Source organism: Leptodactylus fuscus, chromosome 6 (assembly GCF_031893055.1).
Source record: "Leptodactylus fuscus isolate aLepFus1 chromosome 6, aLepFus1.hap2, whole genome shotgun sequence".
NCBI classification, from domain to species: Eukaryota; Metazoa; Chordata; class Amphibia; order Anura; family Leptodactylidae; genus Leptodactylus; species Leptodactylus fuscus.
Genome location: NC_134270.1, coordinates 69,859,516 through 69,874,346, shown reverse-complemented (window position 1 = coordinate 69,874,346; position 14,831 = coordinate 69,859,516). Strand labels below are relative to the sequence as shown.

Below are 14,831 nucleotides of genomic sequence, written 5' to 3'. Positions count from 1 at the left end.
TTCAGCACACTATCTGCTTTCTAGTGGTATATAATGCCACACATCAATGAGGACATGAATGGTCCTTTTTAATTCAGGAGAAGGCATGCACCATAAGGCATGAGTTAGGGCCCTTGTACAGGAACTAGTCCTGTCCGTGAGAAATGGTTCATGTGTGGGCGGTAGGACCGGGTTGAACTTGGCCATGTGCATAGGTGACAGCACATCACTGTCAGTTATGATGCAGTGACATAATGCTATCAGTTCATTACTGTAGTGATCGGGCTATTCGGGAGTTCACTGCATCATAACTGACTATGATGCAGTGACTCCTATGCACAAGGCAGTGTTAAATCCCAGGTCTTACCACCCACACACAGACTGTTTCCCACAGACAGGACTTGGTTGTGTGCAAGGCACCTTAGGCACAAACTCCAAAATCGACTTTGAAAACGCTAGTGTTGATAAACCAGCCTCAATGTTCCTATAAATGAGAATCTGTACGATTGTCAGGAAGGGGCAAAACATAGGAACTGACTGAGGCACGAGTATGCCTATGTTTATGGGATGCTCTTTAATGATGTCCTCATATGGATGTGTTTATTGTCTAGATGCAAAAAAAATCAGTTTGGCTTCTGGAGTGGTGTATAGACCTATAACAGCTTCTTCATTCATTGTACAGGATATAAATAAAATGTGTAGTCCACGTCAAAAGCACTGAACTAAAGCCCAACTTTAAATATGTTCTTGATCTGTGGCAGCTGGCAAAAACAGCTGCACTACTAGATTTAACAGGTATGTGCCTCAATATCTTATGTGCGATTTACAAGGCAACTGCATGAAGCCTCACAAACGCGGAACTTCTCCGTTAATGTTTGATTTGTTATAAATGAACTATAAATACCTGATTATTTTTATCTTAAGGGACCTTATAAAATGTATCTGAATATAATAAGTAGCACCATATGTTAAACAACCTCATGAATCAGGATTGTGTGATGATCCCGGTGTTCTAGCCAAGAGACCGGGGGACTAAATGAAAAATAATACGTACTACAAGTATCCGCTAAACCATGCTATTTGTAGCAAGCTGTTTTCAGGCTTTCATTGGTAGAGCCACCTTGGATGAAGCTTTAGATCTATTAGGTGATGTCTTCTAATCAGTTAACTAATATTGTGTTATCAGACCCGCTACCTTTAGTAACGTAACTTTCATGTTATTAGGTAATGGGGGGGGGGGGTTGTCGAATCTAAAAACACTATTATGTCCTTCACTATCCAGAAACCTTTGATAATTCAAACAGATGGTACTTTGATTGGCAAACTATGTCTTACCTGAGTAGGATAGAACAGGATCTTTTCCACATATTAGATGGAGGGAGAGGTGATGGAAGCACTTTAGATCCCTAGCTATAACTAAGTAAACTAATAAGTTTATTGCAAAAGTGGTTTATAGCTTTCACATGGAAGTTTGTGTTTTGCCATACAAGGTTGAGGCCTCACGTTGCGGAAACTCCGCATTTTTCGTTACAGATTTTGTTGCGGTTTTTTGAGCCAAACCCAAGAATGGCTACAAAAGGAAGAGGAAATATATAAGTAGTACTTATACTTCTATCTTCTACTCAATCCACTCCTGGCATTGGATCAAAAAAAATGCAACAAAATCTGCAACAAAAAACGTTGCGTTTCTGCAACGAGTTCAGGCCAGCAGCCGAGCGACCCTGCACTGTTTCCATAACTCCAATAGAAGTGAATGGGATCTATGGAGACCGTATACAACAGCTGAGCTACAGTTAGATTATGGGAGCTAAGGAAACGGTATAGAGCAGCACTGCTCAATGTGTCCATAAGTCCAGCCCTGGTGGTTGGGACTTGCAGCCAATTATTCCCATCTCTTCCATGATTTGTCAAGGAGGGACTAACCCTTTAAAGCTTTAAACGGCTTCCTGCAAAATACCCTGTGGATTATGTTACCCTGAACACTTTTGGCTTACAGGAGCATAGCTATAGGGGGTGCAGAGGTACCAATTGCTGCATGTCCTGGAGTTTCACTGGGTCCCAAAGCCTCTTTTACAACATAGGACACCACTGTTATGGATAGCAGATAAGTGCTACATATTTTGCATTTGGCCCAAAAACTAAACCAACATGTGCTTCTCTTAATTTGGCTTTACAGAGGCAGATTAGCGTCTCTTTGAAGCCATCCACTTGTACGGATTTACTCCAGTCACATTTAAAGACCTCATGTAACCAGCTGATAAAGTCCATCAAGCGTGGCAAACACTGGCAAGCCATGTGCCCAACATTATCACTGCACTGTTTGTTCTGAACATGGATCTGGTGTGAAGATTTTATCCTCTATTTGAAGTATATCTCAAGTGACCCTTTCATTTTAAATGATAGTATTAGGGTGTTTTGTTTTGGGTTTTTTGCCGTCTTTTAACTATAAAAAGTAATGACAACATCCTACGTTTCAATTAAGGCCAAAACAAAGTACGACCAAATGAAGTGGCTGGGAAGAAATAATAAGGTACTGGCCAAGTATTTGCTCATCTAAGCCCACCTGTACTGGACAAGTAAAGAGATTTCCTGCTTTATTCTATGCTTTGCACATGAAGCCTGTCTGAAAATCAGCTGTTGGGTCTGACAGAAAGGAAATGTGTAATAAGGACCTGATTAACTCCTGCCCTTCCTTCCTTCCTTCCTCCCTCACTCCATCTGGACATTAGATGTTTAATGTGTAGATAAGCTTTATACCGAGAAGATACAGACCAAAGGGATCACATTTAAAGATCTATTTCTTGCGTACAGTACTATATTAGTACTGTACTGTATATTAAGAAATTGCAACGAATACATGTCCTAACTGCCAGTAGTGTTCTGTTGGGTAGAGATGTGCCAGAAACAGTGCCCTTTTGCTATACACTATTATGTGGGAATTCTTGCCCATTCATTCAAAAGAACTTTTGAGGTCAGACTCTGATTGTCATTCTAGTTCATCTAGTATGTATTTTATGGTGTTGATGATGGGGTGCTGTGTGGACCGGTCAAGGTCTTCCACACCAAACTAGCCCAATCATTTCTTTATGATGATTGCTTTATGCACTGGGGAACAGTCATACTAGAAAAGAATGGTTCTTTTCCATACCAGTCCCAAAAAGTTGCATACTGCAGTCAGGAAAACCCAGACTTAAACTCCATAAGACTGTCAGATAGATTTGTGGGAATGTTCCCTCCACAGAACCTGTTTCTGCTGCTCCAGAGTCCAGTGGCGGCATGCTTGATACCACTCCATATGCCACTTGGCATTGTGCATGTACCTGCTCAGCCATGGAAACCTATGCCATGAAGCTCCTCGCGCATACTTTTTGTACTGATTTTAAAGCGAAAGGAATATATAAAGAATTATGCAAATATTGAGTCAGGAGAGTGACCCTGCTCTATACCTTTACATGGTCTCCCAATTCATGTCTGAATTGCTATGCTTCCATTTTGTAACATATGATCACGGAATATCTAAGAGGGGAGAACATTCTCAAACTGGCTTGTTACAATGGTGGCATCCTATTACAGTCCCACACTCAAATCCAGTACATTTGTAAAGCCAGACTACAGAAGATCTCCCCTTCTTATGCAACATCTGATCAACATATGTCTATCTTCAAGGACGTTTTGGGAAGGTTTCCTGTTAGGGTTTTTTTTATTTAATATTTAGGCATTTTTGGCCTTTTGCTTGGTTATATATATATATATATATATATATATATATATATATATATATATATATATATATATATATATATATATATATATACTATGCTACGTATATTTTTGCATCTGACTATCTGAAATTCAGTTAGTTGTGCAGATCATGGAAAGATGAGTGACAAGCAAATGATTGACAGCCTTCTCATTTGTTGGTATCGGCAGGAACTGTTGACAAGACCCACCAGCCGTCCCTTTATCTCTCGTATTCGAAGAGCTAAGATCTTTTTGCTATCGGCGCCTGAGTCATCATAACTGTTTTTGCATTTAGTTCCTCTGTGAAGTAGAATACAATCGATTGTTTTGCTGTAAGTAGTCATTTTAGGTTGGGGGGAGTTTATTTGAAAGATGATGTAACTGACAGGAAATCCAAAAATAAGTCAATCACTACTTGTCATGTATCTCGAGACATATGCATGTTAGGTTAGCAGCTTCTTTTATAAGTTTTTATTCTGTTAACAATCTGTGTTCTTTTAAATGGAATTTAATCCCCCTTAAAACGACAGTCTTTATGGAGTTTACTGCTTGGCAGAATTCTTAAACATTCTCCCAAAATAAATAGTCGTTCCACATAAGGACTTTGAAATAAGATTCCAGATGGTCTTTTCAGCCTTGGTTGACACAGGTCGGGTGATTAATGCAGCACATAAGCACCATAGTAAAGCATTGTATTACCGGGAACAGCAGACAATATGACATTTGTAAACTTCTGTAGTTGTCAAAATATATTAGACCGTAAGTAGTGGAGAGATATATATTGCACGAACTCAACAGTTACATTTATCAGATAACACTTAATACTCAGTTATTATAATGGATTTTAAGTTTTCTAGGACTTTTATTCTACTCCTTTTCAGTAAATGCACCAACAGGCCCTAAAGTTCAACTTGGAATGTATGTAAACTATATGCCCGTATGAGATGAGCCACCCTTAGTGATGTCTATACATATATCACAGATTGTATATAATATAAAATATGACCCAGGTACATACAGAGAATACTTTCCATGTCCTTTTGTGGATATTGAAATCCATAGCTAGTAGCAAACACTATCCTGCACAGTTTATGGAATGAAAAGCAAACTGTTCCATGCACTGGCCAGCCACGCTACTGCACAGTGTACAGAGCAATTTGCTTGTGGCTCTGTAAACTGCTCTAAGAACAGCCTGTCTCCCACTATTCTTATAGGATAGGTCAGAATTATAATGTACAACTGCAAAATACCCAAAGTACAACTTTGGGTAATGAAAACACTAATACTACGGTTTTACTCTATAAAGTTGAGTAATTTTGTAAATACATTTCATTATGTAACTAGTACTGACTCTGCGTAACAGTCCATATTACACTCTAGAGCTGCATTCACAGTTCTGCAGGCTTCAGAGCTAAAATCAACCAGGATAGCTTGATGGTTGAGTCTCTACACAATCTGCATTGTATCCTAGAATCTTAGTTTTTACACCAAGCACTATAGAGTAATCACACGTAGGGGTGTATTTGATAACATACTTTTTGGCTGTTTCCCAAGACCTACAAAAAATGTATATAAACTGACAGTGTATGTAAAAAGTTACACTGGGTTCACACCAGCATTCCGGTCTCTGTTATGAGGTTTCTGTCTTCTGCATGCAGAAGACGGAAACCTGTCAGACCAAGTCCGGCCTTGAGCGCCGGTGATGTGTTTTGGGCTCTCAGCGGCAAAACTGTTTTGTTTTTTTTTAAACCGGACACAAAGTCCTGCATGTCTGAGTCTGTGTTCAGTTAAAAAAAAAAAAACGGTTTTGCCGCGGAGCGCACAAAACGCTCACCGGTGCTCACGGTCGCACAGTTTTCAAACCCATTCAAATGAATGGGTTTGAAAAATGCCTACAGGTTTCAATCTCCTGCCCAGTTTCGGGCAGGAAACGGAAACCTGCAGAACAGAGGCCGGGACGCAGATGTGAATGAGCCCTTACTCAATCTTTTAGTTTGTGATTGAATCTGCAATGAGATTGTTTTTCAGAGGTTGGTCTAGGCCTCTTAATTCCTGGCTACTTGGAAATTGTAAAATGGTGCTCCGTGATAATTTACATTTACAGATTATTGGATTGATGATACAAAACCCAGATTAATAAGAACAATAAAGCAAAGAATTGGTTAGAACATTCTAATTATATGACGAAGAAAAATGCCTTCTACCCAAAGTGGTCGCACAGTTCTGCTGGAAAGGGGATAGTGTCTCATTTCTGAGAAAAGAGGAAAAGGGGGGGATTTTAGTCTCATCTGAATTTGTAATTCAAGTGCCAAATCCAGACAGAAGGGGCTTTGTTTCCTATTCAAGTGTCAGACACTCTGCTGAAGCTAGAATCTGTTAAATATTTAGTTTTTGGGTGGGGGGAGTTTTATTGTAGCACCACAGAATAAATGGCTCAGGCACAGATCTGACTGATATAGTCCGTATTATTATGAGTGAAAACATTTTGATACCTGGCATTCCATTTGGCTGGGGTAATTCATGTACAGAAAAGGGAAGGGATGGTATATTGACTTTTTGGGGTGTAACTTTAAAATATAGAAACCTTAAGTTGTTTGAACATGTCGATAAGTTATGTTTCAGAGAAGCTGCCTCAAAAGTTGTCGCCAGTATCTTGTTATTCTCTAAGGCTCTGTTGACATGGACATTAAGATTCCTATTTTCCTGTTATGGTACTGAAATCTCAACGGGAATGGATCTGTAATATGATGGACACCAATGAATTTCTTTGGACCAAATTGACTGTAATGGGGTCTATTAAGTTTCTGTTATAGTGTCTGTCATTTTTATAAAGAAGCATTTAAGCATTTTTGCAAAAGTGACAGTAGGGTGGTCAGCCATAGTAGTGGTCACTTTTGAATAAGCTAATTTGGATATTCAGCTTAAAGAGGACCTTTCACTAATTGGGGCACAAGCGGTTTTATATACCGCTAGAAAGCCGACAATACGCTGAATTCAGCGCACTATCAACTTTCATGATCTGTGCCCCCGGTGAAGAGCTATCTGTGCGGGTACCGTAGGTCTACACTGTCAGAAGGGCGTTTCTGACAGTCAGTCAGGAACGCCCTTCCTCAAAGTAGCGTCTATAGCGCTGTACTGTGAGAGCGGTGAGGAACGCCCCCCTCCCCTCCTGATAGTGCTTGTCCATAGGTGAGTACTGGGGGAGGCATTCCTGACGGTGAAGAGCTACGGTACCGGCACCGATAGCTCTTCACCCGGAGCACAGAACATGAAAGCTGATAGTGCTCTGAATTCAGCGCACTGTCAACTTTCTAGCGGTATATAAAACCTCATGTGCCCCAAGTGGTGAAAGGTCCTCTTTAAAAAGCTATTGGTGATTTTACCCATATCCGTGTGTGCTCAGCTCTGTCAAAGGATGCATGTGTACTACACTAGGAGAACAGAGAAGATTGGTGCCTCTGGCAGAGATTGATCTCATTGAAAACAAAAGGACTGATCATTTGAAATCCATCTCCTCAATCCTTTTCTCACCCAACATCAAATAAAAATAATTTTTATTTATATATTGCCAACATAGTCAGCAGCCGTTTACAACTCAGAGAGGACATGAACACACAATAACAGACATTACAGCAAAATAATTAACATATCAAGCAATAGGAGTGCGGATCCTGTGTACAAGATTTTACAAGCTATGACCTTAGCCATGAGGGGAGAGTTAGGAGGACCTCATGTACATTAGGATGTAGCCAACAATCTGTGAATGGCCAGCTTTAGAAACTAATAAGAAAATTGCCACATTCGCTATGTTCACACCGGAGTTCAGGTTTCTGTTTGGGAAGTCTGCTTTGGGACCCCCAAATGGAAACCTAGTCTGCTTAAAAAAGCAGCCACCCATGGAAACCCACTGGCCCCATAGACTATAATGAGGTATGCTGGGTTTATAACCAGAAAGAGTGGAAAAATGTGGAGAAAAGCCCCGCTTGGAGGATTTGGGGATGGAAAGTCCGGTCATAGATGAGGCGCAGGTATAAGCCAGAAAAAACCTACTTTTCTGTGCCTGGTGTTCTGATGTCCTCCCAGGGCGGTACAGTCCTGCAGCTCAGCTGTCTTCTTGCAGTTGAATTTCTGACCGGTGGTGAGGTCCTGTTCCCTTCCACTGATTAGCCTCAGCTGTCATGTGCAGTGGGAACTTCCGCTTGAAGACAACAATGGAGCTACAAGACTGGACCGCTTGGGGAGGCATCAGGGACAAGAATCTCCTATATTATGCTCACTTAGGCTTTTCTCTATTTGTTTGCTCTTGTACAGTTACTCCTAGCAGGTAAACTAACTAGTTATAATGGAGATGGAAGCGGGCAGACTGCTTCTTATACACGTCCACAGCCTAAAAGTAAAATAAGGTTCAGCAAAAATGGGGACATTAGCAGCAGAAATAGAAATACTGATAGGACATGTGACTGAGTTGCAATACTAGGCAAAGTCTATGAACAAGAATCGTACTGATTCTGGGATAAAAATATAGTCTGATTCTAGACAATGGAAAAATAAACAAAATGCCTATTGTACTAACTGTGATTAATGGGTTAATGGTGAAGAGTCTTATTTTTATTATTCATGTGAGTTTTCACTATCAGAAGTTCACACATGTATCCTCTGTTTGCTACTGTGTGTTCTTGTCCTTTTCTTATGTTTCTGCTGTCACCTCAGGGACCTCTCCTTCATTCCTATAAGATGCCTGACAGTCTGTACATATTTAAGTATGCGTGTCACATCAGATACTCTGTAAATATGCTGGTGATTCACTTTAGGAAGTTACAGCTGTGGCAATGACTGTGATAAATGAGCTATTTTCTATGTCTGTTCTGCACATTTCCTGCTGGCTGTATATGGAGGTATGGAGCAGAGTTTTTGGGAGGGGCAGTGACATTTCATTTGAAATCTGCATTGCAAAGAAATTTTTGAAATATTATTCAAAGGTTTTCTACCCGTTTGTATGGTGGTGGTCTGTTTTAAAGGTAAGTGGCGCTAGTGATGTATTATAAAGTCGCATCAGGCCTGTCTGTTTATAGAGGTAAGATAGTCCTCAAGTGTACGCATACTGTAGACTTTCTGTTCAGTAACCTTACTGTGTATGGATGGCAGTTCACTGGGAATCCTTCAGTTTCACAACCTTTTTCTTAATAATCGCTTATCAGTGGTTACATAGACTTATGCAGAGTATGCGCTGAAGGAACGATCCCTAACATGGTTTGTACTTTTATTGTAATGTGCTGCTGCTGGATGAAAGCAAGTGATCACCTGATGGACGAAGAAACACTCACCAGGTGATCAGCAGCGCTATTAGAAAGGGATTGTTATCGGGGACGAGCGTTCCTAGGAATACTGATAATAGTCCTCAATATCTGTCTGTTAGGGCACTTACACAAAAAATATTGATTATTGGGAATTAACTATTGCATACCTAGAAAAAATATCAGACTTTAGTTGTCATGTAGACTACTCCAGCTGTTAGTAAGATTTTCGGCTGGCCTGTTAAATAACATTTTCCTAGACACATATTAATGATGATGCGTGTGTACTGCTCAGTCCCCTGCTCCTATGTCCATCCTATGCAATATCTCTTTTTATAGATTGCTATAGTGTTAGCCTATGTTGACACTGCCATTTGTTGGTCATTCCATCAGTTTTGGCTGCAAAAATAGAGAAAGATGAAGCTCTATTCTTGTCTTGATGGAACACTGATATTGTAAGTTAATGGGGTCACTTAGTGGATTGGCCGTGAGAGACGTCCCCCTCCCCCGCCCCACCCATGGAGATGCCTAACGTATGCTAAACATTGAGGACTCCAGAGTTCTTGTAATGACTTTTCTATCCTTCTTTTACCTTGCCTGTTGACATGCTTGGCCTAGCTCTTGCTATTAGCAGACGTGTGTAATTTGTTAGAGTCGATTACAAGGCTCGGGCCTGAGGCTGCACTTTGATATCTTTACAGCTGGCAAGATTGAAGTCTCAGCATGTTTTGGGAACAGCTCAGTAGGGTGGTGTTTGCTGTCATGAAAACTGTACACAAGTTATATAAGAGGAATTTGTCAGATATACCATGTAGCAAACCTGTTCTTACCTTTCTTGGTAAAGCAGGGAGTTAGTGAGCAGAGGACAGGTGTAATATGTGATGTCAACACACATTTCACAACTTTTTAGTAATTATCATCATTGTTATGACTAGTTTTACGAAGGAGCTATGTGTAAGCCTTTAGTTCCGGTTAAAAAAATGTATTTGCTATGAGTCATAAAGTGGTTGTCCAGACTATATTTATTGCTGTGGCCTCTTCACTACTTGGCAAGCACAGTGTCATACATTATATAGTGGGTCTGCTTGGTTTTGCAGTTCAGCCCCATTCATTTCAATTAGACTGTGCCGCAGCATGGCCATGTGATCGGCCGAGTGTGCATTTGTTTTGAATCCCACCCACCACCATCTGCTGGAATGATCTGTACACAGTATATGGGAGGCTGGTTTGCTGTTATCAATCACTTCAACCAATGTATCTAATATGTATAATCGACTTTAGCTTATGCTGTTGGTTGGTCAACTTTGCGCATTTTTATAGGGCTGGGCGAGTATGACCTAAATCAAATTGCACATCTTACTTTGATTACATTTAATGGCAATTATTTAGGTCATTCCCCTTTTAAAGTATGAGTATGTGTTGGGTGAACCTTGCAAGAGTCCACTCACAAGGTTGGCCCAGGAGTTTCATTTGGACTGTACACGTCTGCACCAAAACTGCTACTGTACTCTAAGGTCTCTTCATAGCACTTTAACTGGTTACCATTTTCATGGCCTTTATGTCCACAACTCTTTAAATTGAATACGATGACTGTTAAAGGTAAAGCTATGTTCAGATTTGCGCCAAGTGTCTGTCCAGCAAAGATCTGTCAGAAATCCCCAGACAAAAAGTGTTGCAAGCCGACATTTTCATCTGGCGATTTTAGTTATAAAACAGAAAGGCTGATCCCATTATATAGTCAATGAGGTCCATTTTGATGATCCAAAAGAAAGGCCAAAACTCCACAAATGTGAATATAGAAGTAAAAGGAAATGAAAGTATACTGTTCATAGCAACATGTCTTAAGAAGTTATGGCAGATACTCCTTAATTTGCCCTTGCAATATGGTCTGGGGTCATAATTTTTAAGTGTTACCTTCATGTGTAGTTATAAGTATTCATGAAAATCACCAATGCAGGAATTATTTAGCTAATGATTACTTATTGATTACATTCATTAAGTTGTTAACCAGAAACCAGGCTCCAGAAAGTGCTAGCAGTTTTAGAAGATACTAACAGACCTGGTGTCATTACTCAAGATCATAAATAATAATGTACCTGTGTTTTGTTTTTGTTTTTATCCCTTGTAGTTTCCATCTAAAGATGCCTATTCTCAAGCAATCCAGCTCTCACTCAAAAAAGCGAACACGCATTGATCGAGAGATGATCAGTGCCCCATTGGGGGATTTTAGACATACCATGCATGTTGGAAGAGGAGGTGATGTGTTTGGGGACACCTCTTTTCTCAGTAACCATGGTCCTTCCTCAGCTCCAACAGTTGATGTGCCAAAGAAAAATGGTCTCTTGAAGATAGCAGGTGACCACGAAGAGAACAAAATGGCAGATTCATTAAGTCAGCTCTCACAGTCCTCGGGAATTGGCTCTGGGGCAGGAAGTGTGTCCTCAAGCCCAGTCAATAACGTATCATCCAAAGAAGACAATTTGTGGAATAACAGCAACCCTGTTGGAAATTCTGATCAGTTTGACTGGATTTCATCTGGAGATTGTGGTCTGAAACATGCAGAATCCATGTTATCTTTCCATCTGGATTTGGGCCCATCTATTTTGGATGATGTATTAGGTGTGATGAATAAAGATCCTCCGACTTCTGAGTGGAACAATCCAGATGACCAGAAAAATTTTGACTTTAAATTTGCTCCTGTCCATGCCACAGATGTTGATAAATACACACAACCCTCCTCTGTAGCAGAACCACAAGCAAACCATTGTAGTTTATCCACCACACTGCCAATGACAAACCCTGCTTTTGAAAATGTTTCTGTTACCACCACAGACCATCCAGAAGGAAATACATCAGTGTACGAGGAAGACAGCGAAGAAGAAAAACGGTCCATCTATGAAGGTATTGCAGATAATTCAGAGCAACAAGACCACAGTCTACACATCAGTCACCGTGCAGAGGTAGATGATGAGGACGATGATGATGAAGAAGAAGGTCAAGGCTACACGTTTGATGATGATCTTGATGATGAGATTGGTGTATAGGAATGAAAAGTACATGATTAAAAACTCTGGTATCCATCACATACATGTTTCTTGGCCATAAATGGGGATTCTCACAAGAGTCAGCAAAGTCTAAACATTATATGATGGACTTTCTCAAAAAGAAAGGAAACAAGACTCCTAGGTTATTATAATATTCAAAAAGAATATACTTTTTACAGAGGCAATGTTATACATTTGGCCTGCTATTGTACTTCTAAAAGCATAAGACTTCTAACTTGGACCTCAGATGGATATAGCTCAGTTGGTTTTAATTGGACACTGGGGAAGTGGCCTTACCAAAAAGGACTTTGAAATGTGTCATTTATAATTGATCAGAGGAAGTGAAATTGTCCAATGTTCTATGTCCTTATATTAATATGGTAATTTATAGCATTATTACAGATGATATGGGTATATACAGACATCCTTAGAAGAACGCCTTCTCAAAGTAAAATCTGCTTACATTCGGAAATGGAAAATGCTCAACTTTCTAAGTCTGTTGCATTGATGTCCTACCACATCAGCGAGTGACTACTGGCATCATGCTGTATACCCCAAATTAAGAAACCCAACAGTGTAAAACATTGTCACTCTTGGATCTCGAAATATATTTAAATCCTTTCTTTTCATATACTCTCAGCTATACATTTTCATCCATAGACATACTATTTTTATGAAAAATAACGAATATCATTTTTACTTATTTAATACATGCAACACTATACGACTGAAGAAAGTGCCTTGTGACTTGTTCAGTATGTTTCTCCTTGTTTCTCCGTTTTCTTTTAAACATGTTGGCAAAAAAAGATGTTGGTTGTAAATTTATTTTTTTTCTTCACTGGGAATTTTTCATTTATGCATTATTTTAAAAATGTTTTCTTGTAAATGGTGTTTTTTTTTTTTCAATTACTGTCAGTACACGGTTGGAATACACTTTGACCAAGGCAATAAAAAGCCTTTTTTTAATACATCACCTGCTGGGGCACAATCATAATTTGCATGCAGATATTAAGCCCCAATGGGTATATTGAAATGTACTTTATATTTCTTATAATTTTTGTTATTCTGCACAGTTCGATCTGTGGCTGCTTGTCCCATTAAGGTGAACCAAACAAAGATTTCTTCTTGATTTATTTTTAACTTTTCTGTTTCACAGGTATTGACTGGAAAGTATTTTCTTTGCAGTACAATTGAGCTTTATGTCTGGTGTGTTTATGCCTATGACCATGCATTAAATGGTAGGGAATGGTTAAAGGGGGGAAAAAAAGACCACACCATGGAGGACTGAGGACCTACAGCAGGGGTAGGGAACCTTCAGCTCTCCAGCTGCTGTGAAACTAAAACTCCCAACATGCTCCATTCACTTCCATGGGAGGTTCAAGAACAGCAGAGCAAGTATACTTGTTGGGAGTTGTAGTTTTGCAACAGCTGGAGAGCTGAAGGTTCCCTACCCCTGGCCTAGAGGAACTTCAGCTTTATAAATGTGTCTCGGTGCCATGGTCAATATTACTTTGCACACTACAGGTGTTTCACATAATCTGCACTCGCTCGTCGTGAATTTTTTTTATTTTTATTTTTTTTTAAATAGACATCAATATGGCATAAAAATGGTGTAATTTACTTTCTGCAGCCCGTCTTAACATTATGTCTAAAGAAGTCATCTCGTTTCAGCCTATGTATAGTAAAAAAAAAAAAAAGCTTCACAAAAAATGTATTTCATATAATTTTTTTTTTTATAAATATTTCATCTGCAATAAAATATTTTGCAGCCTTTTGATGTGAATTATTAATTATTATTTTATTATCATCTGTTAGCCAGATAGGGCAGAGTGTGGTTTTTTTGTTTTTTTTGTCCTGGAGGATTAGCTACTTCTATGTGCACAGTACATTGGCGCTGTTATGAAATTGCACACCTGCTACCAGGATCTTTCACAGATTACAGCGGATGACTAGTTATTACCAGAAGCCAGAAACTGAGCAACTAAATTAAGACTATAAACCATATTTCGGACATTTTTATAAACAAATAAGACTTAGCTGTATTCTTGCTTTAGGGCATTGTTGGCACTTCCTGACGTTTCACACCAGCCGTCCAGTCATTTTTTTTCTTTTCAGAGAACGTTTTATCTAACCTAAAATTATTGGACATATTATGTAAATATGAATAGGGTTTGCATACATAATGCAAGACAACAGGTGTAATGGGAGAGAGACCCCTGTTTACAAGGGCTAAGTTACATTCTATAAGGGAAAGTGAATGGAGCAGGGTTATTAAAGGTTGTCTAGGCTTTCCAGAAGAAGTGAATTTTCAGGTTGCTCTGAAGGATGTAGTAGCGAGTTCCAGAGTATAGGGGATGCACTGGATGAGGAAAGAAAAATGTCTTGTGAAGAGCAGAAATTAGATCTAGAGAGTCATCAGATTAGGTCAGTGATGTATAAAAGGGACAGGTTGCTAGGCAATGTGATGGAAGGCCAACGGGAAGGATGTTGCAGTATTCTAATATAGAAATGAGGGTATGTACTAGAGAGAGAGCATGGTGAAAATGTGGTTTGTGCGTCGAAGCTGCTGAATGTGCAGTTGGTGAGGGAGAAACTGATCAGAAGAGCGCCAAGTCTTTAATGCCAAGGAACTGGAGAGATTTTTAGGTGTAGGAAATGAAATAACTGTGTCAAGTGCAGAGTAAATGTATAGTTAAGTCACTTTTAGGCTAAGGCCCCACTTTCTGTTACAATTATATCTATAGGAAAGCCACCGGCGTTTCCGTACATATAA

At 39.5% G+C, this 14,831-nt stretch overlaps 1 protein-coding gene across 3 annotated transcripts in view; it reads left to right on the top strand.

The window, feature by feature from the left end:
* The window catches only part of CDC42EP5 (CDC42 effector protein 5), a 28,530-nt gene extending 14,699 nt beyond the window's left edge, over positions 1-13,831 (top strand). For 2 of the 3 annotated variants that reach the window (XM_075280174.1, XM_075280175.1), the window contains one exon: positions 11,143-13,831. In XM_075280174.1, the coding sequence (XP_075136275.1) occupies positions 11,156-12,058 (903 nt within the window). In that variant the 5' untranslated portion in view covers positions 11,143-11,155 and the 3' untranslated portion in view covers positions 12,059-13,831. Of the gene's footprint in view, positions 1-8,718; positions 8,739-11,142 lie in introns of those variants that run through there. The other variant, XM_075280176.1, reaches the window with a different exon arrangement.
* The last annotated feature ends 1,000 nt before the right edge of the window (positions 13,832-14,831 follow it).